The following is a 27,598-nucleotide window of genomic DNA, read 5'->3' as shown; positions in this document are numbered from 1 at the left end:
AGCACTACACAGCAAATTCAAAAGTGTTAAATGCTTTGGTGTTAGTAGTCTTAGAGTTAATTTTACTCTAAGTAGAGTCACATTCTTTTAATGTAACTCTGAGGTGTAAAATGATAGTAGTTAAAATCGAGTGTTAAAAATGAGTGTTTCTATTTCAAATCTGGAGGCGTTACAATGGAAACATTAACTCTTGACCTCTTAACTCTGAACTCCTACAGGGGCTATGACACCAATAGAGTAAATTCACAGACTCCGCCCCCAGCACGGCTCCAATCGAAGCTGAAGTGAAGCCGTTTCAGAACATTTTGCTCTACATATTTGAGTTGTTTGCCATGCTTGGTAAGTCATTTCTTCAAAGATTGTTTCAATTATTATTATTAGCTTTTACTTCTGTGGCTCTTTGGAGTTGAGACAAAGCTGTGTGAAAGGCATTAGCCATGTTGCTCGCTGATAGCATAATATTCTGTTTTAGCTAGCTGAAAGGTATTGTTTGCGGGCAAATACCACAGCCTTGAAAAAAAGCTTGCATGTGAATTTTCAGTCAAACCTTTGGTCAAATACACCTAAAACAATGTCTAGAATGTGAAATGTTGGTATAATGGTGCTACTTGAAGCCTGAAAACGATCTCCCATAAAAAAAACGAGCAAACAGCAGTAGCAGACGTCCTGACTGGGTTCTACGTTAGCGTTTAGATCCCTCCAGAGTTTTGTGCACACGGTTTCGGTAAAAATGAAAAAGGTTGAGGTTTTACATTTAGTTCAGTATTACCTGTTGCCTGTGTCCTTGTCTTTTGGGAAAATACTTTACACAAGTAATGGCTCAAAAAGGATTCCTTTTTTTTTTACTGTGCTGCAATTGATTTGTGCCATTAATTAGTGTCAACTAATTTTTATTCAATCTCCACATAGGATATGCTTGTGAAGATGGAATATGGGGGAGAGCAGAAGTGCGTTGCAGTTCCACAAAGTGATGAATGAAGGACATGCATATTGTATTTTGTATTTATTGAAATAAGTGATGAGAATGCTGTTATTTGCATTTACCAGCTCACCTATGTCGGACCTTTTGATAAACAAAATTCTAATGAAAGTGAGAACATGTACACTGTTACATCTTTAGAAAATGTTTTGAAATTGTGGTGCACAGTTCAGAATAAATGTTTTTCAAAAACCATTGCATCTTTTTAGTAAATGTTTATTTCCAAAAGAAATTTCTAGAAGTTCAGAACAGTAAAATTCCCGCTTATTAGAATTAATTAGAAGATAACTCTTACGTAGTTAAACTAAAATACTCTTTGAGAGTTAATATATAAACTCTTAACACCAAGTGTTAAATCATCAACTCCAGACAGATTTGGTGTTTAACACTAAATCAGAGTTAACGTACCAACTCTCCAAAAAGAGTTAAATTAACACTCTCTGGTGTGGACCCATATAGACACTTTAATAGTGTTGAAATCAAATCTGACAGCGTTAATTTGGACATGCTGGATTTGCTGTGCACGTGTCTTTGTTTCTGCATCTGTAAAGTTTATAGATGCTAGCCGAGCAAGCTACTGTTAGCTAATAACCTAGCATTTCACTCGTTGGAGTAAACGTGGTTCTGGCTTAAATAACAAACAAAGCATACTAGCAAAAATGTGTGACGTCCCGGAGAAACTAATACATAATGCAATAGTGGCTTTGTCCATCTTTTATATACAGTCTGTGTTTTCACATATATTACAAGATTGAAAGACGCAGTCTGTGACAGTGTAGCTGAGGACTCTTTCTTACTCAGCTTGCACATTTTAGTTTATTTCATATTCCAAATTCTATTATATTAAGTATGTTTTCACTTGCCATTGATTTAGCTAAAGTTTTGTTTGTTCTTTGACACTTTGGCTTAGCAAATGTCTAACAATTCCTAAAATTTATTGTGCTCAGCTAAATAATTTGGAATTGTTGTAAAGATGTTTCTTTTGTTTGTTTTACAGATATTAGCATACTTTCATATCATTTGTCTTTACAGGAAGCCAATTAGTTGAATGAATGAGTAACTAATCACTGATGTCTGCTAATCCTGTCGTTGACATTTAAGCCAGAATATTCTAAATGACGGAATATTTAGTGTCCAATTATATGTGAACACGTAAGAAGGCGACAGAAGGGTATCGCTATCTCATACGCAGTAATTTCAATAAAAATATAAACATTTTATAGTAATTTACATGTAATATTCACTTTGTTAATTCAAAATACATCTACAGGATCTCAGAGCCTTTTGTTCTGGACGGCACATAGAAAAGAAATGACACCATTTCCTGTGCATATGTGCTCTTTTTTTATTGCAATATCTGCATGTTGACATATATTTACACTCACACACGCACATACGCTCACGATGCCAATGGAAGCACTGAACACATGACATGAGAAAACAAATGTAGCAAATTAACCAGCAGCTTTCTACACTTCACATGCACGGACTGAAACGCACAATCCCATTCGACACTCCACGCACACACTCACACGCGCACGAGTTCCCACAAAGGACCACCAAGAGACGTAGTCAAGGTTTGGATGTTCAGAGTGGAGGATATATTTATAGATTTGTTTTTAACACTGATGATGCCAGAACTATAAGAGCTAAACTGAACTGTACCGTACACAACACAGACAGGCCGGCCATCAATCCAACATTTACTTTCACTATTACACTAATCCGGTAAAGTCAACATCTCCATAGCAACAGGGAAGAAGAGTGATACTGATACATTTTGAAATAGTCTTAAGTTCATGATAATCTTCGTTATATCTATGTATACTATTTACAGAACATAAACATACTTTATATTTAAAGGGATTACATTTACACATGGAACATCATCTTTTTTAACTACTATTAAATATTCACTAACATCCTCTTTGTGATCACATCTTGATATTCAAAAGGCTTCGGCATTTTTGCATGTGCTCCGTTTGATACTGCTTGTGAGGAGACACATAATAACAATAATTACCTGCAGCCAGACGAGAGGTATGCAACAAATACAACAAAGACTATAGCTTAAAAACATAGATGACTTAAATTCTTAGCTCTTCTTTTTTTTCTTTTTATACACACGATTCACATAACACCACTTTTTTTGTTACAATGATCTATTGTTTTTTTCAGGTTTTAGTTTTTTACAGATAACATTTTTTAACAGTACGACTTCCAGTGTTTTACTCTGATATGTGTACTTGATGATGAGAATGCCGAGTAGGAGGGAAGTGATTCGGTGGTATTGCCTACAGATACATGCCGAGTTATAGAGGAACCCGTTTGTTCCTCTCTTGGACCAGGTGTGTAGTTACATAGATAAATACATCGATGGATTGGAGGAAGATCTCTTCTTTTCCTGCTCTTCTTCCTTATTTCTGGGTGGCGTGTCTATTGTCGTGTGTTTGGTTTGCTCCTCTGGTTGGCTCTACTCATAGAAGCTCCGATCACTACAAAAGGGAAGAATGGGAAAAGAAGGCAAGCTGTTTTACAGGTTGGCTTGCATCCATCAACACACTTCCCATTTTAGACTGAACCATTTTAGCAACCCCCACCACAACACTGGAGTCTTTGTTTGGTATGAGCAGGCTTTAACAGGGTACTAAACAAGAAACTGTCAGTGAAAGATGGCGGTAGCGTACGCTGCTTTATCTTCTTTCTCAGCTTCCTTGTAAAGACTGTAATTTACAAAATAAACATCATAATGTATTCAATAAGCTGAGATGATAAACCAAAGAGGACAGTGTTTACTGAGGTCATAGATTAAGTGACTTGGTTTCAACGTAACTTTATTCTTTTGAGTTATTTACAAGTTTCTCTTTGTTCACAGCCATTGACATGTCGAAGAGGTTAACACGTGAGGAGCGGATCGAAATTGTGTTGATATCTGGTGAACGCAGTAACCGGGTCATTGCAGCAGATTTCAATGCAAGACACCCTACGAGATCACCCATCTCCCATGCTACAGTTAGCAAACTGCTTGCTAAGTTTCGTGAAACTGGTTCAGTGTTGGATTTGCCAAAATGTGGACGCAAGAAAACTGTCACTAATGAAAAAACATCAGTGGCTGTCCTAGCTTCATTCAGCAAGAGCCCACAGCGTAGCACTCGTCGCATGTCACTGGAGAGTGGCATTAGTTGAACATCCCTTCGGCAGATATTAGCTACTCACAAATGGCGCCCTTACAAACTCCAGCTACTGCAGCATCTCAGTGAGGATGACCCAGATCGGCGCACAGAATTTGCAGAATGGACAAAACAAAAATTGGAACAGGACCCTCAATTCACACAGAAGATTTTGTTCAGTGATGAGGCAAACTTTTATGTGAATGGTGAAGTTAACAAACAAAACCACCGCTATTGGTCTGACACTAACCCACATTGGATGGATCCTCCAAGACTGTTGGAACAACAAAAGTGATGGTTTGGTGTGGTGCATGGGGTACAACGATAGTGGGTCCATTCTTCATCAATGGAAACCTCAAGGCCACTGGATATTTGAAATTGATGACATGATGATGTGTTTCCCTCTTTATGCACTGAAGCTGGCACATCCCTGAGTTTTTCCAGCAAGATGGTGCACCACCACATTATGGGTGCCAGGTCCGAGCATTCCTAGATGAACAGTTTCCCGATCTGACCCCCTTAGACTTTTATCTTTGGGGTCATCTGAAGGCAATTGTCTATGAAGATACGAGATATGCAGCACCTGAAACTACGGATACTGGATGCCTGTGCTGGCATTTCTCCTGCGGTGTTGCTATCAGTGTGTGAAGAGTGGGAGAAGAGGGTTGCATTGACAATCCAACACAATGGGCAGCACATTGAACACATTTTATAAGTGGTCAGAAACTTGTAAATAACTCATGAAAGAATAAAGTTACGTTGAAACCAAGCACACCATTGTTTTTCTTGTGACATTACCAATAAGTTTGATGTGTCACCTGGCCCTCTTCCTATTGAAAAAACAAAAGTTGTATCCAAGATGGCCGAATTCTAAATGGCCACCATGGTCACCACCCATCTTGAGGAGTTTGCCCCCTCACATATACTAATGTGCCACAAACAGGACTTTAATGTCACCAACCATTCCCATTTTATTACGGTGTATCCATATAAATGGCCAAAAACTAAAACATGCAAACAAACTTAAACTCTGAATCAAAGATTAATAAGGATGAACTAAGGCACCATGGGATAGTGAAATAAAATAAAGGGGTAGTAAAACTTCATGCATGACATTTAGACTGTCATATTAGGCTGATGAGATAATGTTTATATATGTGGATAAAAAAATGATGTGCTGATGATATAATCAATGAAAAATCGGGAACATTTTAAGTTAAATTATTTAATTAACAATAATTCCTTTTCTTTTACAAATTACCTTTAATCCATTATAACTGGGAGCTCTCTTCTATATCTTTCAATATATTTTGTATGTTATGTCTATTTTTATATTAAGGTTTTACAACAACCTTAATATAGCCAATTTTAGCTAAAAATAAACTATAAATGCTAATGTGAATGTTGTAATATTTGGCCATTAATTACCATTTCTATGTAAAAATGCTAATACCTTGTTAGCAAGCTACAGCTTCATATTCTAGTTTCATCACTTTGTTGTTCACCTTACCAGTACACAGTGAGAGCGACCAACAGCTTATATTCGGATTTGGTCACCTTCATTCAACCTGGTGATTGCAGAATAAAGCCATTAGTGTTAGTAAGTGTTGAAAACGGAGTAGCTGATTGTTAGCCTTTTTGTGCTACTGGCACAATAGGAGCATCTGTTATATCTGGGAATACAAGATTGAACCTTTTAAAAAAAATTGTGTTCTTGGCTGTTGTAAATGAGATGTGTTAAGTGTACTCTTTCAGTGATGCTACCAACATCCTGATACTCTATTTTTAAAAAAAGGGGTAAACATATGAAAGGAAAGGAGATAATGATAAAAATAAGAAGGTTTAGGCTGATGAGAGATGATGGTAGGTAATGAAAGTTAATGAAATTGTTGCAGAGCAGTTGTACTCACGCCCCCTCGTCTCTAAGCAGAGACAAGAATTTGGTCACTCTGTAATCTGGATCCATCTAGAGACAACAAAATAAAGACGGAGAGGAACTGAAGAGTGGTAGAAATAGAAGGAAGAAGTTCACACTGAATCATACAGTCACATCTCATATTTCCTAACGACATTAGGCAGTGACACTAGGATGCTCCATTACATCCCTAGAACTCTTTCTAAGGCTCTAGTCACTATGCTAGTCAATTCTAGCTTGATTGTATTTGTAATAACCTGATAAATACTGAACAGTTAAAATAGTTTTGGGCCACAAATTGTCTCCAGCAATGTCATCTTTTGGAAAATATAGCAAACAACACAATTTGGATGGGTACACAAGGTCTAGTAAATGGACCAGTTAGAATTTCTATTGCTAGTTCCCAAACTACTGCCTATCACCAAGCAAACTTTAAACCATCAGTCAACTCGTCTGTCACACACAAAACCTTTTCAATCTGTCGCCTTGCTTCTCTACCTGCATTGACATCTCGATGAGCACGAGGAGTTTCTTAATGCCTATCCAGACCCGCTTTCCTTTGAGTTGATGTGCGATGCTGGCCCGCTCTTTGTCTGTGAAGCTTCCCAGTAGCTGCAAAGACAGTAAAGCCAATTTAAGCAGCACTCAAAGTCTCTGGTATAAGCTATGGAAAAACATGCTTTTATTTCAGCTTTAGCAGCTAGGCTTTTATTTTCAGTTAAATAGGTTTTTCACCACAAGATTTCTTGTTTTTGTATGCGCATGCATTTATCCTTTTGGGAATGGGGTGGTTATGTATAATTCAGCACCTTCATCTCTGAGTGCTAGTTTAAGTGCACAATTATGATTATTTTTATCTTTAAGCAATAAAACATGCATGCTGGCCTATTCTAAAATGAACGTGATTTTTTTCTGTTGTCTGTACTGAATGTTGTGGCCATTTGTGTGTCTGAAACAATGGGGCCATCTTACCTCTAAGGCATCGATTAGCTGGTCCCCAGTAGAGATGTTGGGGATATGGATGGTGGTGCTAAAAGCATCTAACATCTCCATCTCCTGTAGGACGTCCTTCCTGCTGGTGGTGCCGATGATGAGCAGCTTCCGGCCCTGCAGGAGGTTTAAATTACTTGTTTCTGTGGGTTGTTGATTACAACACAAATTACAGCAAATTATCCAGTTATTTTCTGTGCTTATGAATGATTAATTCCTTCATTAAAGGTCTTACAAGCCCTGTGTGGACTTTATTTTTACAAAAGGTTTTTCTTGTTATTAGTAAATTTACTACCATACCTCATGTCACAAAACTTTTCAGAAAAACAAACACTGTTATGTCCATCATTACCTACAGATAGAGCAGGGCAATATGGCCACAAATATTTATCATGATATATATTTGAAAATTTGCAATAACGATATAACTGACGATATAATTGATGCGAGACAAAATACAACTCCACAACTTTACTAGCGCAAAAAAACCCCATCCATTTATTTTCACTTAAACAAGCAGCTGTTTTTTTTTTAAATGCATTAAAGCTATATAAAAATTTAACAGTGCAAATGTAAATTCCTTGCTGAAAGTTTAACCAAAAGGCATTTCCAGTAGAAAGGGGCTGACATATCTGGAGTATAACCATGTATAATATCTACTGAAGCTAAAAAGAGGTGCTTTGCTACATTAAACTGCAGTGTGCCAAATAAAAAAGTCAAATATGTATTTTTCGGACCATAAGGTGCACGGGATTATTAGGCACATTAAGCGAAACAAAGCAGTCAGATAAATCAAACTTTATTCAACTCATTCTTCTTGCTTCATCCACTTCTGTACCATTGATTCATTAATGCTGTATTCTATCACAGCTGCTCTATTCCCATGTTGTTGCAGTATATTAATGACTAACCTCGTATTGTGGAAGGATTATCTCAGTTGTTCTCCTGACTAAAGTTTGGTCCGTTTACAGCATCCTGCCATGCGATTACATTTGTCCCTAACCACCAGGAACCCTCACATTAACTTTTATCGAGGGGAAAAGTGTTAGCATTCATCCTCCAGCGTCACTGTTTATGTTATGCTAACATAGCTGTGTCGCTAGCGATCACGTAGCACATCATTATATACCACCTAGCCCAACTTCAGTAACCCTGCAAACATCACTGCTGTTTAGTTTCCTGTCTTCATTTATGTTGGAAGTGATAGCAGAGCAGTACGTTTGATTTTTTCAGAAATCTCTCAGTCAGAACATGCTATATCATGATTAGGTAACTAGTGAAACTAGCAAGCTAACTTCCGCTAGCTTCCTGCTAACTTCTAACTCCGTTAAATGTAATAAATTCAGTTTTTATGAATGCCTGGATGTTAAACTTCATAGTTACACCTGGTAAAGCAGCAATGCTGATCGTTTTATTAAAGATGAAAGAATTTAGACAGTTTTTAACTCTCAGTGATGTTCGTTTGACTTTGGGACCAGAAGTTGACAGAGTTTAGGACCCAGATTACTTCCAGATTTACGAGCACCTTAGTCCGACAAATACGGCAATAACGACGGCCCGCTTGCATGTTCTACAAAAAATGTGCTTTGTTTTGTATCTGACAAACACCAAACCAGTTCCACATCACTGATCTTGCACCATTTTTACAAACCAAATTCTGGTTCATCCGTTTCACTCAACAATCGGCCATGTGCGTATGAAAACAAAGGCACTGTGCATGCACGTTTTACCCATATTCTATTGCGATATTTCATTTTCTTATCGTTGCCTAACATTGTACCGGTATTACCGTGAACGGTATAATATGGCCCAGCCCTACCTACAGACACTTTGTAACCCATAGCAGCCAGACGACAGGACTGAAAATATATGACAGAAAGCTACGGCTTATTGAGGTTTAACCTGTATACGCTAAAGTCATAATAATGTTGAAAATATCTTGTAAAAATGATAAAAAAAAATTTAAAAAAAAAGAATTCTTACTACATAAAAAAAGTAAACTGGGACTCTTAGTATTTTTATGTTAAGGAACAGGAAAAGTAACTAAGTAAAAAATAAAAAATCCAAAACATGGAATTCATGGATAGCACCTCATTATAACACACATTAGTTAAACATTTGGATGTATATTTATCTGTTCTTTGCTAAGCTGTAACCTAGCTTAGCTTAGCACAAAGCCTAATAATGGGGGGAATTAGCTAGCACTTCTATTGAAAACTAATCAAATCCACATGCCAGTACTTCTCTTGCTAACTGGCAAACAATGAATTTTAGAAGTGGCATAAAGTGGTGTAACCTACCCACTGGACAGAGACGGACTCATTTTTACTGCCCGTTTTTGAGTATTTATGCTAAACTAAGAAAATTAGCTAGCTAGCTGAAGATACAGATGAACTTTTCTACCTGTATGCACGAAAGTAACTAATTTCACTGACATTGGATTTGCTTTATATTTTTCTTATTATCACCAGAATATCATAGAAAGACCAGAACTACGTATAAGGAAACATACATGTTGGTGCCACAAAGACTATAGACAATAGAGATAATGTCACTCCATTCTTTATAAAACTAGAGATATCGATATTGTAGTATTGCAATAAATAAATATTGCGACATTTGATTCACAGCTTATTTCTTTGCTAGAACAAGTGGACAAGAATCACAAGTAAGAGTAGTTTTGTTTGTTCTATTATTTTCAAACTAATAATAGTAATAATACACATTTGGTGCTTTAGTGAAATAATTTGGGGGGGTTTTCTGGGGGATTTTGGCTTGCATCTCCTTACACTAAAGCTGCTGGAAAAAATGGGCTTGTTGAAATCTCAGGGGGTTTTAAGTTATCCACAGAAGGATATGGTAGCTAATCCATCACAGAGCTAAAACATATAGACATACATATAGAACATATCTTTGTTCACAACATTAAAGTGTGTATACAGTTTACAGATGAACTCTGACCTTGGGTGGAGCTTTCTTGAGTAGCACCAGCAGAGCTTGAAGGACCAGATTTGAGAAACGTGGACCGATGGGCACATAGTCCAGCAAACGCTCAATGTCATCCACCACAACACAGCTCAGCTGAGACTTATAAGCATCATCAAAGACCTGAAACAAAGAGAGGAAGAGTGAAGACAGAAAGGCATTAATGCATGAGAAACAACAAGAAAACCTACAATTTTAAATGTAAACATCTGATTATTTAATGAACTGGTGTAAAGTCAAAAAGACACTGCTGCATTTACCTTTTTGATTGCCTGGCACTTGGAGATCTCTGAGTGTCCAATCATCTTGTCTGGAGAGCAAATCTTAATGAAGGGGAACTGTGAGTCCTCTGCAATCTTAGCTGCCAGGGCTGTCTTTCCACTGTGGGGTGGGCCTGTTGGAATGCAAAGGGGAAGGTACAGTTTGCTGCTGATGGATGGACATTTTTCTATTAATACTCCTCACAGGGGTACTAGCTGGATGTGTTTCTGACTTCTTACCCTCCAGTAAAACAGCAACAAGTGGTGTGCGATCACTGTTCTTGGTCTGCTGTACCAGCAGCTCTCCATCATCCAGAACATGAGTGACTGGGTCGCCCCATTTGATGATGCCATTCATGATGTAGCTGGAGTAGTCCTCCTGGTTGGTACCAAATGCCTTAGAAAATTTAAAGAAGAAGTATTAGGAACATTGTTTTGCCTTTTTCATATCACTGGATTAAACTGTATTCATAACATAAGCTCATGACATCGTCTCTGAAAACAGCAGAGACATACTGGTTTGATGTCATTGTTGAGGGATCCCATGAAGTCATCTCTGGTGACCTGCAGCTTCTCTGCCCTTTCCATGTCCACCTCAACTGTAGAGGTAGCCTGGAGATGAAATCATCACATTTAAATTATGACAAATTAATGGGGCAATGTCAACTCAATCCCCTGTCATTACTAATCTGAAATATCTACGAAAAACAAAAGTCAGTAAGTTTCAGGTGAGCATAAAATCGACTAAGGAACGCAGAGGAGCTAGTGTACAGCTGTTGATTTACTGGTTGATCTATGCTCCTACCCTCATCTATGGCCTTGAGCTGTGGGTAGTAGACGAAAGAATGAGGTCACTGAAATTAACCTCGACTGAAGTGTGTCTGGGCTCTCCCTTAGAGACAGTAATATATATGCGTTGGATGATATAAACAATGCATTGATGCCCTAAAGCAGAGATGTCGAACTCTAGGCCTTGAGGGTCCTGGAGGTTTTAGATGTGTCCTTGATCCAACACAGCTGATTTAAATGGCTAAATTACCTCCTCAACATGTCTTGAAGTTCTCCAGAAGCCTGGTAATGCACTAATCATTTGATTCAGGTGTGTCGACCCAGGGTGATATCTAAAACCTGCAGGACACCGGCCCTCGAGGCCTGGAGTTCGACACCCCTGCCCTAAAGTGTATCAGTTGCTGTGGTTTGCAGTAAACTGCATTTCTTGAACAGAGACGTGCAGCAGCAAATCAGTAATTAAAATGAACTAATGAGAAAGTTGATCTCCATGATCATAACTACCTAAATTAGCAGAAAGCATATTTGTGCCATCCACTAACTTGGAGGAGGCAGGGTTTATGACCTATACTGCTGCCAGGCACCAAAACTGAAGCTTCAGTTTTGGGGAGGTGCTGTTGTCCATGGTTTTTACAGCCACTGATGTTTAAATCTGATATCTGATCTGTGTTTTAGACGAAAACTATTCACGTGGATGGTTTTTCTGCTTCGTCACTACACTGACACAGCGCTATGTATGCTTTGTGTATTAGGAAGTGCCTAGTGACCTTGATGTGCCGGTTCATGGCGGTTGACTGCGCAGCCCTGACCAGACCCTCCAGCTCTGCACCGCTGTAGTTCTTAGTTTCCGCTGCCAGTTCCTTGACGTTGACGTCGGAAGCGAGAAGGTTGAAGCTTCGCATCTTGTTGGTGTGGATGTTTAGGATCTGGACGCGTCCCTTTTCATCAGGAAGACCTAGAGATTAGAATGAGGGTTTAAAAAAAAAAAGAGTAGGAAAGATCATTAATATACAGGCTTTTATTCAAAAATATTCGAGCTGAGCTTCCAACTAGCACTAGCCGTAGACAGTATAAAAGATGGATATAGCTTCTGGGTATTAAAATGGAAGCCAACATTCAAATCCCTTAAATGTGCATTATTTGCTCCCACCAGGGAGCAATGTCTGAGGTTACAAGAAGAACTGCAAGTCTTTGGGAGAACAACCTTCCTACTGAGTTCATGGTCTCAGTCACTCATACTGAATTAAAAATTAAGTCGGTTTTATAAGTCTTGGTCATACTCTTGTATGACCAAGATGGCAACAGTAACAATACTCATTTTGTTGCTTGAGAAAGGGTCATCAAAAACCAGTGGGTGAAAGCACAGTAGCTACTGTCTCTGGGCACTAGCTTGCTTAATGTGCTAACATTAACTAGCTAACAGAAATGCTTTAGCTACTGATTAGAGACACTTTAATGAAGCTTATGCCCCAAACTTCATACTTTTTACGGTGCTGACTGAATTACACGGGGGCTACTGAGTACCAATTCACACCAAATCCATTGGTATCAAATTTTAGCAGCAGAGAGCATTTGTATTTTGCAATAGACCCTGTGCACGAGAAAATGCTAACTTCCTGTTTTAAGACCGGATGTAGGGTTGTACATTTCCGGTAGCTTTATTTTGCAGTCAATTGCTGCTGCGAAGTTGGACTCCAAAATCATGTCCAAAATACGAAAACGGAAAGATTACGTTAAGTTACAAAGAGCAGAGGGTGGGAACACTCACCATTGCTGTGTCATAAAAAAATCTAATGATCAATTTTGATGTTTGAAGAACGTAGCTCGATTGTTTGTTTACATCAGCGGTATCCAACCTTTTTTGCGCCACGGACCGGTTTATGCCCGACAATATTTTCATGGACCGGCCTTTAAGGTGTCGCGAATAAATACAGCAAAATAAAACTAGTACCGGTACCGAAAAAAATAAGATTTATTCATAACACACGTGAAAAGACCCAGGAAAACCGAGTAAACGATAAAAACGATAACAAAATAATGCTGAAAACCGATAAAAACCCTGAAAACTATACATTTCACACCTGAGCCTCAACTCTCGTGGCCCGGTACCAAACGACTCACGGACCGGTACCGGTCCGAGGCCCGGGGGTTGGGGACCGCTGGTTTACATCACTCAACACAAGCAGAACTGCATCACTGCATGCAGAAGACACATCGTCCATTCAGAAGCACATCTCTGTATAGTGACTGGTCTTATGATTTAAACAGGCAAATGTCCAGCATTCAAACTACAGGTGAACAATAGTCAAAGCCAGATGTTTCCCTGTTATGTTGATATCAGTACACACCTACACAGCATGTCAACAAACTGGAAAAAAGCCACAGGATATAAAAAAAATACATGAATGATTGCTGGTAAGGGTCTCTATATATTAGCATTCACGAAGGGTATGTTACGACTTATCTTCACAATTACAGTGGTCCCTCGCTATAACGCGGTTCACCTTTTGCAGCCTCGCTGTTTCGCGGATTCTTTTAGTGCAATTTTGCATGCTTTTTTTTTTTTTAAAGCGCATTGTGTTCTGCGTCCCGATCGGCTGTAGATCACTGTCGATCTCCTCCATGCCGTGTTGTGCTCTCCTGTACAGTACAGAATCGCTACATCGATCACTAGCAGTGTGACTCTGAAGTGCTGTACTGTACGTTTGTAAGTTTTCTCCCCAACAAACACAACAATGTCGATGAAGGCACCTGCGGTAGGCAGAGGAAGATGCTAACCACCACAAAAAGTTGGACTTCTGGACATGCTAAAGGAAGGTAGAAGTTATCGTTTTTTGTTTTTTTTTACCATACCACGCACCGGACTATAAGGTGCATTAAGCTTAAATTAAGCAATTAAGCTTAAAGTTAAATTCGTTAGTTCTAAAATCTGTCATTATTATTTATAGAGAAACAAATATACTGTAGGTTTATTTCTCAAATAAATGTTTGGGACTGAAAACAGGTTTTGATCTTTGGTTTCATTCTGTAATGGACTTTTTGTAATGGACAGTGTGAAACTGTTCATGCATGTCTAAGAAAAGTGTATAAAGTGTGTAGTGATGGGTTTTAGTCTTAAAACATCTAAAATAATTGTAAAAAATAAAGCTGGCTACTTCGCAGATTTCACCTGTCGCTGGTTATTTTTAGAACATAACACCTGCGATAAACGAGGGACCTCTATATACAAAATACCAAGAAATTTCAATCCTTTCTCTCTTTTGCTCTGAGGCGTGAGGGAAAAATATCGACAGGTTGATGAACATCATCTACAGATATATTCGGTAAATGCTCAAGACATCTTGAGAAATGTAAATCGCCGCTTGATTCGTCCATTTGGTTGACTTTTTTTGGAAAACCCCACCTTAAACAAGCTGCGAATATCACACCGGAAACGAAGCGCCCTACAGGAGTTTCCCCACCGGAAGTAGCATATGCTAAGGCACACATAGTCTACTGCTCAATGAAAAAAAAGAAAAAAAATTAGCAGCAGAGTACATCTGAGTTAAAGGGAGAAAGAAAGGAAGACCATGTGACATCACTCCAGGCCAAGCTGAAAGCAGTCTCACGTGTGGTTACACTTTTCAAAACCCAGTGTGTAGTTGACCATGGCAACACATCTAATCTGTGGAAACACCGAGTTCACCGAAGGACCTGCTGCTAACTGTAGTATGTCTGATGCTAACTAGATTTATAAAGAGGGGTCTAGTAGGATCAGGGCCATGAGGTATAGACAGGAGAAACAGGGACTACTTTTTCTGGATAAAGTTGTTCCATTTGGCATGCACACTGTGTTCTTGTTCAGAGTAACAAAGACGCTGTTTTGTGGAAGAGGAGCTGCGGTTGGATTTTCAAAATGTTATTCAATTAAATGGAAAAAAAAAGAAGATTATGTTAACGTGGCATGCCTCTACATACCATCAGGAGAAAGCCAGGACAGTACATTTATTTAAAGAAGAAACATTTTTTCCAACACTGATTTTCCTGCCACAATATGTACTTTGTACTGTGACGTCTTAGAGGCCGAGTATAATAAAATGTGTTTGTGTCATTCAGAAGCTTAAAGGTGGTTGCCTTATTTTCCATTTACCTCAATGATTGGATAAGCCCGGGTTTACAGTAATACCACTACTGCAGCCACAAAACCACAAACTCTGAAATAATCCACATGTAATCCAGTTTTTTATGCCAGAAAAATATCATCCTGGTTCTGCTGTGCAAATGATGCTATTTGGATTTAGCTGACATTTTAATGGTTTGGATTAATGGTGCCCCACCTTATAGCCATTTAAACGAGCACACTGCATCACGTTTTATTCCACGTGTGCCTGAGACTTGTACCCAAATGAGAAAATGCAATCTCACCGATTTCCATTTTCACCTCAAACCTGCCGGGTCTCATCAGGGCGTCATCTATCAAATCAGGCCTGTTGGTCATACCTGGAGAGAAGGAGCGAAGGCAAGATAACTGTGAACCCAGAAGAATTCATGCTGTTAAAGATGCTACACTGCATTAACTAAATTTATTGTTTAATATGGATAAAATGGTTTTCCCAGCTTTCATGGAAATAAAAAAATGATTGTTGTTGACTCATATAGGCCTTATGTGTTTGAATGTAAGGGACCATTACATATATTTTAAAGCTAACAATGGGTTCAGTCATTTCCTCTGATGCTACTTACCAATGACCAAGATGTTGTTAAGCTGCTCCACGCCGTCAATCTTGGACAGAAGCTGGTTGACGACAGTGTCGTGCACGCCTGTGCTGCTGGCGCCCGTTCCTCTCTGCTTGCAGATGGCGTCCAGCTCGTCAAAGATAATGATGTGAAGGCCACTGTTAGCGCCCAGCTGAAAGTCCGAATAACTTTGTAAGTTGTGTATTTATTTTTAGCTTAATACAAGTACAGAAAAAAAGTATTACTTACCCTCTTCTGCTCCTCCTCAGCCTCGGCGAACAGTTTGCGGATGTTAGCCTCAGACTCTCCCACGTACTTGTTCAGGATCTCTGGGCCGTTGACGACCTTTGGCTCGCGGGCGTTGAGCATCTTGCCAATCTGCCTGGCCATCAGCGTTTTGCCACATCCTGGTGGTCCAAACAGCAAGATGCCCTTCACATGCTTGCAGCCTGGAAGAAGGAAAGTTGACGGCATGATGAAGGGACAGAGGCAGAGAGGAAGAAGAAGGGAAGAAGAAAAGGCAGACGTAAAAAAAAAGAAAGAGATGGGGCAGGAAAGACAAGGGGAATGACCCTGAAGATGTCAGATGATGCCAGACAAGCTATGAAGTTGTCCAATGTGTTCAGTGCCACAGGGAGGAGACGATTCATAAAATGGGCTGTAAAATCAATATAAATGCTTATTTTCTGTGTGTATCATGAATAAAATAAAGGGTATGGTACAGGCTCTGTGGCTTTGTTCTTTCACTCTGTTATTGCAGTATATATTATTTTTTATTAGCATGGGGAATACACACAGTACATACAACATGCTGAGGTTTTCCCAGCAATGTTTGATCCATAACAAGTCACAAGCTGCTTATGTTGCATTTTTTAGGTCTTGCAAAAACAATAGAAACATACATTTTCTGAATGCTCTGTTAATGCCAGACTACAACTTATACAGTTCAAGGTCCTTCATCGTTTGCATTTTTCTAAAACAAAGCTATGCAGCATTTTTCCGTCTATTTCGTCTTTGTGTGACAGATGCAAAGCAATGGATGGAACCCTTGGTCACCTTTTCTGGTCTTGCCCCACACTCAGGAGTTTCTGGGCAGAGATATTTAATATGTATAACCAGATTTATGACTTAAAATTAGAGCCGGATGGTGTACTTGCAGTGCTAGGCTGCTCCCTAACCTCATTGGCACTCAGACGTCCTCTTCAGAAAGCCTTAATGTTTGGCATGATTGTAGCTAAAAGACTTATTCTTAGAGCCTGGAAATCACCATCTTCTCCATTGTTCAGGGTTTGGCTACGTGAGATGATTGCTTGTTTGTATATTGAAGAGGTTTTCTCAATCATATTAATGGGAATTTAACATAAACTTTAACCTATTTGACTGCACTTTGTGTTTGTGTGAAACTGCACTTCTGCCGGACCCTGATTCCTTCCTGGACATGTTTCCCACATCTTCCGGTCTTGGTGAACTCTCTGTTGCTCTGTCTAAACTCACACAGAAGATCATCTTTTTTGGACATTGGTGTCTCTTTTGAACTTTTGATTTGTACTGGCTAACTGGTGTATTTTTATTTATTTATTTATTTTGTTTTTATTTTTTTCCTTTTCTTTCCTGTTTTCCTGTTTGGGGTCTTTTTTTGTTGTGTTTGGTTTCTGTTTTTTCTTTTTTTTCTGTGCTTAAATGTTATTGTTTTTGAATCTTATGTCCTTTGTCTGGTGTGACGTTATGTAACTTTGAACTTAAAATCTTATAAATAAACATTTAAAAAAAGAAACATACATTTTCTCACCATCAGCCCATTAAGGGATGGGGAACAGAGGTTAAGATGCAAGAAATACTCCAAGAAAGACAATCACTGTAGCTTAGTACAAATGAGAGAATGGTTCCTCACCCATCTGCTCCACAATGTCAGGGGGAAAGACTCGGGAGGCAAAGGCTCTGCGGAAAATGTCTGAGAATTCCTTGTCCAGACCACCAATTCCCATCTTTTCAAAGTTCCAGTCTGGGTTGATGATTGTCTGTCGTGCCTCCTTGGTCTTTGCCTTGCCTGTTAAAACATAAAGGGGAACGATTCTCAGATATGAGGAAAAGTCAGTGAGGGAAAAAAGCATTGAAGCTTTTCTTGTGGGCAGAGGTGCTGGATAGAAAATGCTTTTTTCTGAGAATGTGTTCTTGCTGCCATCTTGTGGAGCACTTGTATTTATGCCGACATGAATTGTTAGTACAGCTTGAATTTGCCTGTGTTTGCAAAGCGTTTTTTTTTGTTCATGCTTGCTATGAGCAGACTACAAGACACAACGTACCGACTAGTGTGAGGGATGAATTCTCAGCCTTCTCAAAGATCACCTGGCTGTTGCCCACCATCAGACCGACGTCGATCTGTCAGAGATGAGAGTTAGGGTCAATAGCATAAGGATTCGCTTGTATTTTAGTCACATGCTAAATAATCATGGTTTCACAAACTAGAACATGTTGCTAGAAGTACTAGAAGTTGCTGCAAATCAGTTGCTGCCACTAAATTTTAGCCATTTAGTTCTTCTATAAAATGTTTTTCACTGGGGTATGCCACGTAGGTGAGAACTGAGAAAGATAAATGTGAATGTAACCCCCACCCTACCTATTAGCTTAACATTTAAACCCAACAGGTCATTGTTGACTCCTCTAGAGTTGGGGTTGGGTTAATGTCCACTGTTTTGAAACAATTTTGCCTATAAAACATGTGGCTTATATGTCTGAGGTCTAAGTTGATTGATTTTTAGGGGTTTTAGGGTTACAGTTGGACGTTAGGGCTGGGGCTGTTACTGATGCCAATGCAGAGCTCACAAGTTTAAAAAGCTATATTTTGATAGGTATTAGGACATCTGCCAGGATAAAATCTTAATGTGTTGTATTTATTTACTTCTCAAATCTGTGGTGATTATTGACACAAATTGCCATCCATTACCCAGAGATCACTCTTCTTCCACTTATCTTTTACATTTTCTGATAATACATCCCTGCGTCTCCTCCCATTAAAGCATTAGCTGGGAGAGATCTCCTGGATGTCAGCATTCTGTGATATCCGGTGGAGACAACATAAGAGCGTAAAAGCACAGATACAGGCAGATAAATACAGCAATTACAGCACATAAAAGAGATGCTACAAACAGTAAGTGGATTACGCCTCACATGAATCCAAACAGGAAGCCAAAGTCAAAGAAAAAAGTCCTTATTCTTTGTTATGTTGAGTCACATGCTTGATAAAGGTCTAACCCAGGGGTCGGCAAGTGTATTTTATTTATGTTAGTTCTTTTTAACTTGTAGTTCTACATTGGAAGATTATTGTGATATTGAAATATAAAAATAAAATTATATTCTATTATTTTTTTCATCGCTCAAAATAAGCGTCACACTCGTGGAAGCAGGTATACCCACTGAAACGCCGTGCATTTATGGAGACTTTCAGCCCCAGGTAGGCCAATTATGGATCTTCGGATCCACATTATGTGAGCAGCTGTTCTCCACCGTGAACTATGTTAAAAACAAACACGCTCACGCCTCACAGACGACAGCTCACAGTCCTGCGTAAAGATGAAAGTGGCTTCGTACAGCCCCGATCTGAAGACGCTGTGCGCAGAGGTTCGGGACCATGAGTCCCATTGTAAACATATCACAGCAGACCCGACGATGTTTCCATGAACACGCTTTTCAGCATCTCTTTATTGACCACTTTTCACACACGGTTGCTGTACGCACACAGCCGGCTGTAGCTTTGCAGCTCACAGCCCGACACACACCAACACAACAGCAGAGAGCACAGACGTTAAGGCGGCGAGGCGTGATTGTGGGTGCCGCTCAGGTGCATCGCCTCCCCTGCAGCGGTGCTGCAGACCACGCCCCGCCACACACATTAACCAGCTAAAATACATATTTAGGCAGAATTTTGCAAATATCTATTTTTCATTTTTTAGCAGCATAGTGCTTTTTCCAATTACTTTTTAAAAGTCAGGTCAAAGCTCCAACAGCCCAAAGGCGATATAACAGTTTTTATTTGCTGGATCATTTTAGTTCAGCTTTCCTTCCTTTTGTTATATTTCTTTAAGAGTTCAAAATGTGTTAATTGCATAAATAAAATTTTCTCTGTAGCACTTCAAGGATTTCATAAGCAGCACACCTTAGTTGTTCACACAAAGCATGAAAGTAAAAAACAATAACAGTGTTATCTTCATTTTAGATGTCAGAAAGTATTTGCAGCTCTCAGTGTTTTCTTTTGCGTGGAAACCGGCTCCAAATGGCTCTTTGGGTGTTAAAGGTTGTGACCCCTGGTCTAACCATGAGGTAAATTCATGTACCTGCTTTGTGTACCAGCGCAAGCGTTAGCTAACAGGCTTAGCTTAGCGACCATAGCCTATCAGTAACATAGAACAACGTTAACAGTTCAGATCATGGGGAACTTTATTAGTTTCATTTTTGAACTTGCTAGGAATTCTGTGGTTGTTGTGCAGGTTCCCACAAACCTGCCCCAGTGATTACATGTAGTTTTACCTTCGGGCACCATCAAAACAACTTTGTTCTAGATTTGCTTTTGCTTTTAAAAGATGTACTTTCCAAAAACACATGTAGTAAATGTGCTAAAGGTAGAAGCCATACAGCAGCTCTCTTGTGTCATCAGCAGCTTCTTGCTTGCACTGGTGCATTCTTTCAGAGTCATTGTGGTAACATTTATTACAATATATCTTCATATCTAATTGTTTCCTGTCAGAGTGAAATCTTTATCTTTGACTCTCCAGCACCTGTAGCTACACTTTATCTCAAAGACATGGAGACGTGATACAGAATCAGCTGGATTCATGTTTTACTTTGCCTCCATCCCTTTATTCCCAATTCTCTTTACAAAAACCCTGTTGGTGACAGAGGTCGGGAATGACCATGTCTCATTTTTTTAATTTTTTTTGTATTTCCAAATAACAACATTTTCTTCCTCAGTCACCTGGTCTATGAGCGGAGCTACTATGGCAGCGGTAAGTTCCAATTTGGGAATGATCACAGGTTTGAGTTTATTAATTGCTTAACTCTTCAAGGATCTTTGTGTCCCATCCAAGCCTCATTCAAGTTAGTTTGTGGGGGATTAGCTTTAATGTGGATGACGATGAATAATGAGCTCACATCAAAAGTGAACTCTCCTGGCGAGAGTTTTGTCTCTTAAATTGAATTTAAAATGAAACAGGTTTGTTTCAGTAGAACATTGTATGGCTGGAGATCTTTCAACAGGTCAGTCCAGATACTTGTTCTTCTTTATTATCGTCTCTTTAGGTACTGAAAGGTTAATGGTTCTGCTTTTACTGAGCAAGGTGTTTAACTTGAAATCATTGTTACCACACAATGATTGTGTGCAAGTTTCAGTTCCTCCCCTTCATCCACTACTTATTTAGGAAGATGCTTTTCTATTTATTCAGTCCACACTGTCTTGTGCACATTGCAGGGAAAAGGTCTGCACACTATAAACAGGAGAGGATATGACACCAGAGCTGCAGCATCTTCTACTTTTCTAACACACACTTGTGATCGCCACAAGAATCTGGGTGAGTTGTTTGGCTTTGCATATACTTCAGTCACTATCTTGGGGCAGTAGGTGCAGTGGGTCAGAGTGTTGTTGGGGAAAAGGTCGACCCAATATTGTCCCAGTGTGTCACGAGTGTGAACAGGTGAATGTGACTTGTAGTTTAAAACATTTTCAAACCAAAAAGTCTAGAAAAAAAAAGTAAAAGAATTTAAATGCACTACATTTAATTCAATAACTGCTGTTCTGCAGAAACACTTTCATTTTAAAGCTTTGTTTAGCACTTTGTTTTCTCTCAGTGAGATCCTCTTTCATTTCATGGAGGGTTTGGAATATCATGCAAATCTTTATATCCTTTATATCTTCTGTGGAACCAGCTTCCAGTTTGGATTCAGGAGACAGACACTATCTCTACTTTTAAGATTAGGCTTAAAACTTTCCTTTTTGCTAAAGCATATAGTTAGGGCTGGACCAGGTGACCCTGAATCCTCCCTTAGTTATGCTGCAATAGACGTAGGCTGCCGGGGATTCCCATGATGCATTGAGTTTTTCCTTTCCAGTCACCTTTCTCACTCACTATGTATTAACAGACCTCTCTGCATTGAATCATATCTGTTATTAATCTCTGTCTCTCTTCCACAGCATGTCTTTATCCTGTCTTCCTTCTCTCACCCCAACCGGTCGCAGCAGATGGCCCCGCCCCTCCCTGAGCCTGGTTCTGCCGGAGGTTTCTTCCTGTTAAAAGGGAGTTTTTCCTTCCCACTGTCGCCAAAGTGCTTGCTCATAGGGGGTCATATGATTGTTGGGTTTTTCTCTGTATCTATGAAGCACCTTGAGGCGACTTTTGTTGTGATTTGGCGCTATATAAATAAAATTGAATTGAATTGAATTTATATCCCTAAATAGCTGTTACAGTTTCCAGCTCAAGTTGTTACTTCTTAGCTTTTAGCTTTTTCAGAACGTTTTGGTGTAAGCCTGGCAGCTTGTGACAGTTATTCAACCTTTGACTCGTTTTGCAGTAGTAATACAAGACCAGGAAGATTGTGATGGCCTCAGTGAACACAGTGAATCAACACTCTTTATATGTGAAATACAGCTTTGAGGTGCAACATTCTCTCTAACGTGTTTACAAAGGAAACTCAACAATTCATTTAGACACCTCATCCATAAACTCTCGCAGCGCTGTCACTGCGGGGTTTGACTACAGCTTGACGAGATGAAGTCCCATCTTTCTTGGAAATAAAGTTAAAAGGGATTTTTTTTGCATAATTTGCAAACAACACAGATTTTTGATTAAAACAACAAACTTTGCACTTCTTCATGCTTTCAGTCTCTGCACAATTCAATTATTCTATTCAATTTGTCTAACTATATTTGTGCACACTGTATTAAGATAAAAGTACGTAAAAAAATCATCATTCCAAAAACATAACCTCCTTTGTAGAGGAGGAGGTAATATTATGAGCAGGGCTTCGTTTCTCAAATGCAAATCAATTTCAAGCTTCCTCCCTGGAGTTTAATTATGAAAGCGTAATGTGTTAGTCCAGTACAAACAACAAAGTCCCGCAGGTGACTCACATCCAGACTCCCGTCCCCGCTAAACGAGCCCTAACTGCAGGCACTTCCAGTAACAACCAGGCTGTTACTGCTCAGTTCCTGTTTTTACCAATAAGCAATTTCCAAGCTGTATAACTCAGAGCCGCTACATCAAAACCCTGATTTACTTTACTTTCCCTGAGATAATTTGGCTGATCTTGTTATTGTGACTCAGTACCTTTTGCTGTTTCTTTCCAGACGCTGGTTCTCCTTTGAGAATGCTGGCATCCATGGCCTCAATATCCTTTACCACCAAGCCAAACAGCTTGTCACAGAAACTAAACACGAGCTGAAAGACAGAAAAGCAAAAGTCAAATGTAATGCCTCTGAATATTGATATGTGTGTGAGTCTGACACTTTGAGGCATGGAAATAAAAACCTGCTGGGTGACAGAGAAGGCCTGGTTGTTGAACTGCTGGATGAACTCGGCGGCCATCTTGTCTGAGTCGTAGGGAGAGGAGTCGGTACTCTTCTTCTGCAGGAAGTCGATTTCGATTGTCATGGCGCCGATGCACTGCTTGGTCTTGTCAAAATTGTAGTTGGACACTGATTGGACAAACAAGGCTACAATTACTATCATATTAATGAGTCAAAATCTGCTTTGGATTTTTATAACAAAGTAAAAGCTGCCACTGGCAACACATCAGATGTATGTAACACATGAGGATATAAATGAACAACTAATAATAAACCATTACAGAAGAGATTCTAATAGATTTTTTAAATAGGAACAATTTGCAGTATTTGACATTATTAATAGTTTGCTCCATCCTAAAGGTAAACTGTCCAATTTTAACTGTAGCAATTAAGCTACATGCTTAGGCATAGGGATGGGTACCGGTATCCGGTGCCATGATGGCACCGGTTCTGACATAAACGGTAGTAACCAGACCGAAAAGCAGCGCACATTTCGGTGCTTTTTTTTCCTGAGCTGTGATACACTTTAGATTCTAGCCAATCATTTTACATTTCTGAGGATAGTAGGCGGGTCCAGGTACGTACGTTCTTTTAGAGCAGAGCTACAGATTAAAAATGCCCAAGGCGAAGCGGTCAAAAGTCTGGCTGTACTTCACAGCAAAAGATGCAAACTCAGCAGCTGCAACAAGTGCTTTAAGCTGATACTGTGATACTGTCAAAGGAGGTAACACCTCGAATCTGATGAAACACCTGGAGACGCATAGCGGTTTTTTTAAAAGCCGAGAAATGCGCCGTATTTGATAGCTTGCTGCGAGACCTCACACCGAGCACATCTACTGCGGGTGTGGTGCCTGTTATCGACCCGGAGTTTAGCAACATCCCCCAAAAACCCGAAGAGGAGAGTCCTGGCCCCTAGCCCTGCCAGTGTAGCAGAAATGATGAGGATGATGATGCAGCAGTAGCCGTTCTTCTCTGTGTGAGTAGCTTAATGTTTTTCGTGTGTAATTTACGTTGAGTAGGCTAACCACGTTATTACATTAATGCATGTAAGGTGAACTAGCAAACACCATCATAGCTACATGCGGCTGTCTTCTTGTTTGATGGCAGATACTCCCTTCACCCTGGACAAAAAGACTAAAATGACCAAAGAAAAAGTGGAAAACAGTTAAACATGAGAGGTTTTTGGACAAAATTTGTGTTTTTTCCATTGTTTAAGCTGCTTCCAGCCAAGAGTGATACCATATATGCCCCATAGCTGCAGAAAAGGCTAACATTGTTATCTTTTTACAAAAAAACAGCTGAACATGAGAGGTTTTTGGACCAATTTTGTGTTCTCCATTCTTTAAGCACCGGTTTGAGCACCGTTTAAGCACCGGCACCGTTTCAAAAGTACCAGTTTGGCACCGGTATCGGATAAAACCTAAACGATACCCACCCCTACTTAGGCATTAAAGCCAAAGTGGCCTGCACAAGAAATTAAAGCAAAGATTTAAAAATGTATTTGTCTTAAAATTCTCAAATATGGGAACAAACCACAAGAAGTTAATGAAAGTTTTTCATTTATTTTTTCAACACGTGTCACAGTTCTTAACTGTTTATCTTTAACAAGCTAACAGGCTAATGCTACTATATAACTGCCTCAGTGATTTCTAGAACTACATAATAATAATAATAAATGCAAGAATATCTGTAACAATCTAATAGGACAACTGCTATTACGCTAACGTTATTAGCTCTGGGAGCTCAAGGAGCTTTTAAAAAAAGGACGTTTAACAACACATGCTTCTAATTTCAGCATAAAATACAGCAGTGCAGACACCACCCTGTCCTGCACTTTATTGGATGTGCCTGAGATTACTTACATTACCCGAGAAAAGTCTGCAAAACCAACGTAGTTCATTTGAAAATGCAATATGTAATCTTAGTGCCTAACATATTATATTTGAATAAATGAGTTTTACATTAATGACTCGCTGCCTGTTTGTCTTGAAAAGTCTTAATTTACGAGTGCATCTGTATGCAGCAGCTGAAAGCTTGACAACAGTAACTACAGAGGTTTTGAGTCTGTATGCTTAAACATCAACATCAGCAATCAGAGAAGCGCATTTCATACCTTCCACCTCCTGACCTATGGAGAGACCGGCCCATTTCCTCTACAGGAGAGAAAAACAAAGAAGAAAAGCCTGAGCATGTGGCTAACACGTACTTAACAGGTCTGTGAGTTTTTGCATGAGTGTACCTGTGGCAGGCTGAAGGCGATGCTTCCTGCAGACACAGTGTGGTGGGTCTTGACTGTAAACACATACTTGTGGTTGGGTGTGGTCTTCACACTCACATGTCTGTGGAGAGAGATTGGATTACAACTTTTATCTTACATTACATGTTTATAGTTATTGCTCAAGCTGAAGCTGAAGGTGTCTTTAAGTTTATTTAGATTTTTTGAGATAGCAACTCTGAGATGGAGCCCATGGCCTCCAAGCCTGGAGGATCCCAGCTCTGCCACCTCACATGAACTTGTTAACAGTCAGACATTAAACGGTGCTGTTGGGACTGTGGGCAGGTTGGAGCGTCTCTTTCTCTTGCAGCAGGTAGAACTGTGGGCAGAGCTGTATTTCCAGTGCTTGCTCCCGCACTCCTGTTTGTCGTTCTCCTTTATCACTACCAGATATTTAAGTAGTGGCTGTGGCAGCAGTTCTCTACAAGATCATTGTCTCCACTACAGGGATAACTTAACCAACCTCAGTGTGACTTAATCCTTTTTATTCCCAGTTGATCTTCCTAATGGTTCTTGGACTTCTCACCTTCAAGTTAATTCTTTCTTCACCTGCCCTCTGGAAAAACCGAGCCACTGCAGGATATCTACTTACCTCCTTCAAACCTCAGTCTGCTCACCTTCAGTCAACCCTCTCCTGTGCCCTTGGTGCTCACTTATACAAGCAAGCCTCTATTACGGTGACTACTGGCTGACACATTGCATCCCTTTACACCGTCTATCGCTAAGAGCAATCTGCCCTCTCAGTCTAAACCAGCCAAGCGCTTTTCTCTCGTGTATTGTAAATAAATAAAGGTTGCAGATGCTGAAATATGCAACTATTGTACAGTGGGATGCAAAAGTTTGGGCAACCTTGTTAATAGTCATTATTTTCCTGTATAAATCGTTGGTTGTTACAATAAAAAATGTCAGTTAAATATATCGTATAGGAGACACACACAGTGATATTTGAGAAGTGAAATGAAGTTTATTGGATTTACAGAAAGTGTGCGATGATTGTTTAAACAACATCAGGCAGGTGCATAAATTTGGGCACTGTTGTCATTTTATTGATTCCAAAACCTTTAGGACTGATTACTGGAACTCAAATTGGCTTGGTAAGCTCAGTGACCCCTGACCTACATACACAGGTGAATCCAGTAATGAGAAAGAGTATTTAAGGGGGTCAATTGTAAGTTTCCCTCCTCTTTTAATTTTCTCTGAAGAGTAGCAACATGGGGGTCTCAAAACAACTCTCAAATGACCTGAAGACAAAGATTGTTGACATCATGGTTTAGGGGAAGGATATAGCCATCTGTTTCCACAGTTAGGAACATATTGAGACAATGGAAGACCACAGGCTCAGTTCAAGTTAAGGCTCGAAGTGGCAGACCAAGAAAAATCTCGGATAGACAGAAGCGACGAATGGTGAGAACAGTCAGAGTCGACCCACAAACCAGCACCAAGGACCTACAACATCATCTTGCAGCAGATGGAGTCACTGTGCATTGTTCAACCATTCGGTGCACTTTACAGAAGGAGATGCTGTATGCGAGAGTGATGCAGAGGAAGCCTTTTCTCCGCCCACAGCACAAACAGAGCTGCTTGAGGTATGCTAAAGCACATTTGGACAAGCCAGCTTCATTCTGGAATAAGGTGCTGTGGGCTGATGAAATGAAAAGTTATTTGGGCATAACAAGGGGCGTAATGCATGGAGGAAAAAGAAAAACACCTGCTACCTACAGTAAAATATGGTGCTGGTTCCATCAGCTGTGGGGCTGTGTGGCCAGTGCAGGGACTGGGAATCTTGTCAAAGTTGAGGGAAACATGGATTCCACTCAGAATCAGCAGATTCTGGAGACCAAGTCCAGGAATCAGTGACAAAGCTGAAGCTGTGCCGGGGCTGGATCTTTCAACAAGACAACGACCTGAAACACTGCTCAAAATCCACTAAGACATTCATGCAGAGGAACAAGTACAACGTTCTGGAA

The 27,598-nt window shown here is 39.7% G+C and overlaps 1 protein-coding gene across 2 annotated transcripts in view; it reads right to left on the bottom strand.

The window, feature by feature from the left end:
- Window positions 1-2,299: 2,299 nt before the first annotated feature.
- The window catches only part of LOC102796520 (vesicle-fusing ATPase), a 66,756-nt gene continuing 41,457 nt past the window's right edge, over window positions 2,300-27,598 (bottom strand). For both annotated transcript variants that reach the window (XM_087837301.1, XM_087837302.1), the window contains exons 3-20: window positions 25,596-25,695; window positions 25,470-25,509; window positions 23,319-23,485; window positions 23,118-23,228; window positions 18,108-18,183; window positions 17,696-17,851; window positions 16,054-16,253; window positions 15,811-15,976; window positions 15,493-15,567; window positions 11,856-12,043; window positions 10,816-10,911; window positions 10,540-10,696; window positions 10,300-10,433; window positions 10,016-10,162; window positions 7,037-7,171; window positions 6,563-6,676; window positions 6,060-6,115; window positions 2,300-3,474 (exon numbers count right to left, since the gene is read on the bottom strand). In XM_087837301.1, the coding sequence (XP_087693427.1) occupies window positions 3,453-3,474; window positions 6,060-6,115; window positions 6,563-6,676; window positions 7,037-7,171; window positions 10,016-10,162; window positions 10,300-10,433; window positions 10,540-10,696; window positions 10,816-10,911; window positions 11,856-12,043; window positions 15,493-15,567; window positions 15,811-15,976; window positions 16,054-16,253; window positions 17,696-17,851; window positions 18,108-18,183; window positions 23,118-23,228; window positions 23,319-23,485; window positions 25,470-25,509; window positions 25,596-25,695 (2,140 nt within the window). In that variant the 3' untranslated portion in view covers window positions 2,300-3,452. The remainder of the gene's footprint in view (window positions 3,475-6,059; window positions 6,116-6,562; window positions 6,677-7,036; window positions 7,172-10,015; window positions 10,163-10,299; window positions 10,434-10,539; window positions 10,697-10,815; window positions 10,912-11,855; window positions 12,044-15,492; window positions 15,568-15,810; window positions 15,977-16,053; window positions 16,254-17,695; window positions 17,852-18,107; window positions 18,184-23,117; window positions 23,229-23,318; window positions 23,486-25,469; window positions 25,510-25,595; window positions 25,696-27,598) is intronic.

The sequence above is a fragment of the Neolamprologus brichardi genome, unplaced genomic scaffold (genome assembly GCF_056152115.1).
Source record: "Neolamprologus brichardi isolate AB-2024 unplaced genomic scaffold, ASM5615211v1 NODE_ptg000031l+_length_7269946_cov_1, whole genome shotgun sequence".
Lineage (NCBI taxonomy): Eukaryota > Metazoa > Chordata > Actinopteri > Cichliformes > Cichlidae > Neolamprologus > Neolamprologus brichardi.
This window is presented reverse-complemented; position numbering and strand designations above follow the sequence as displayed.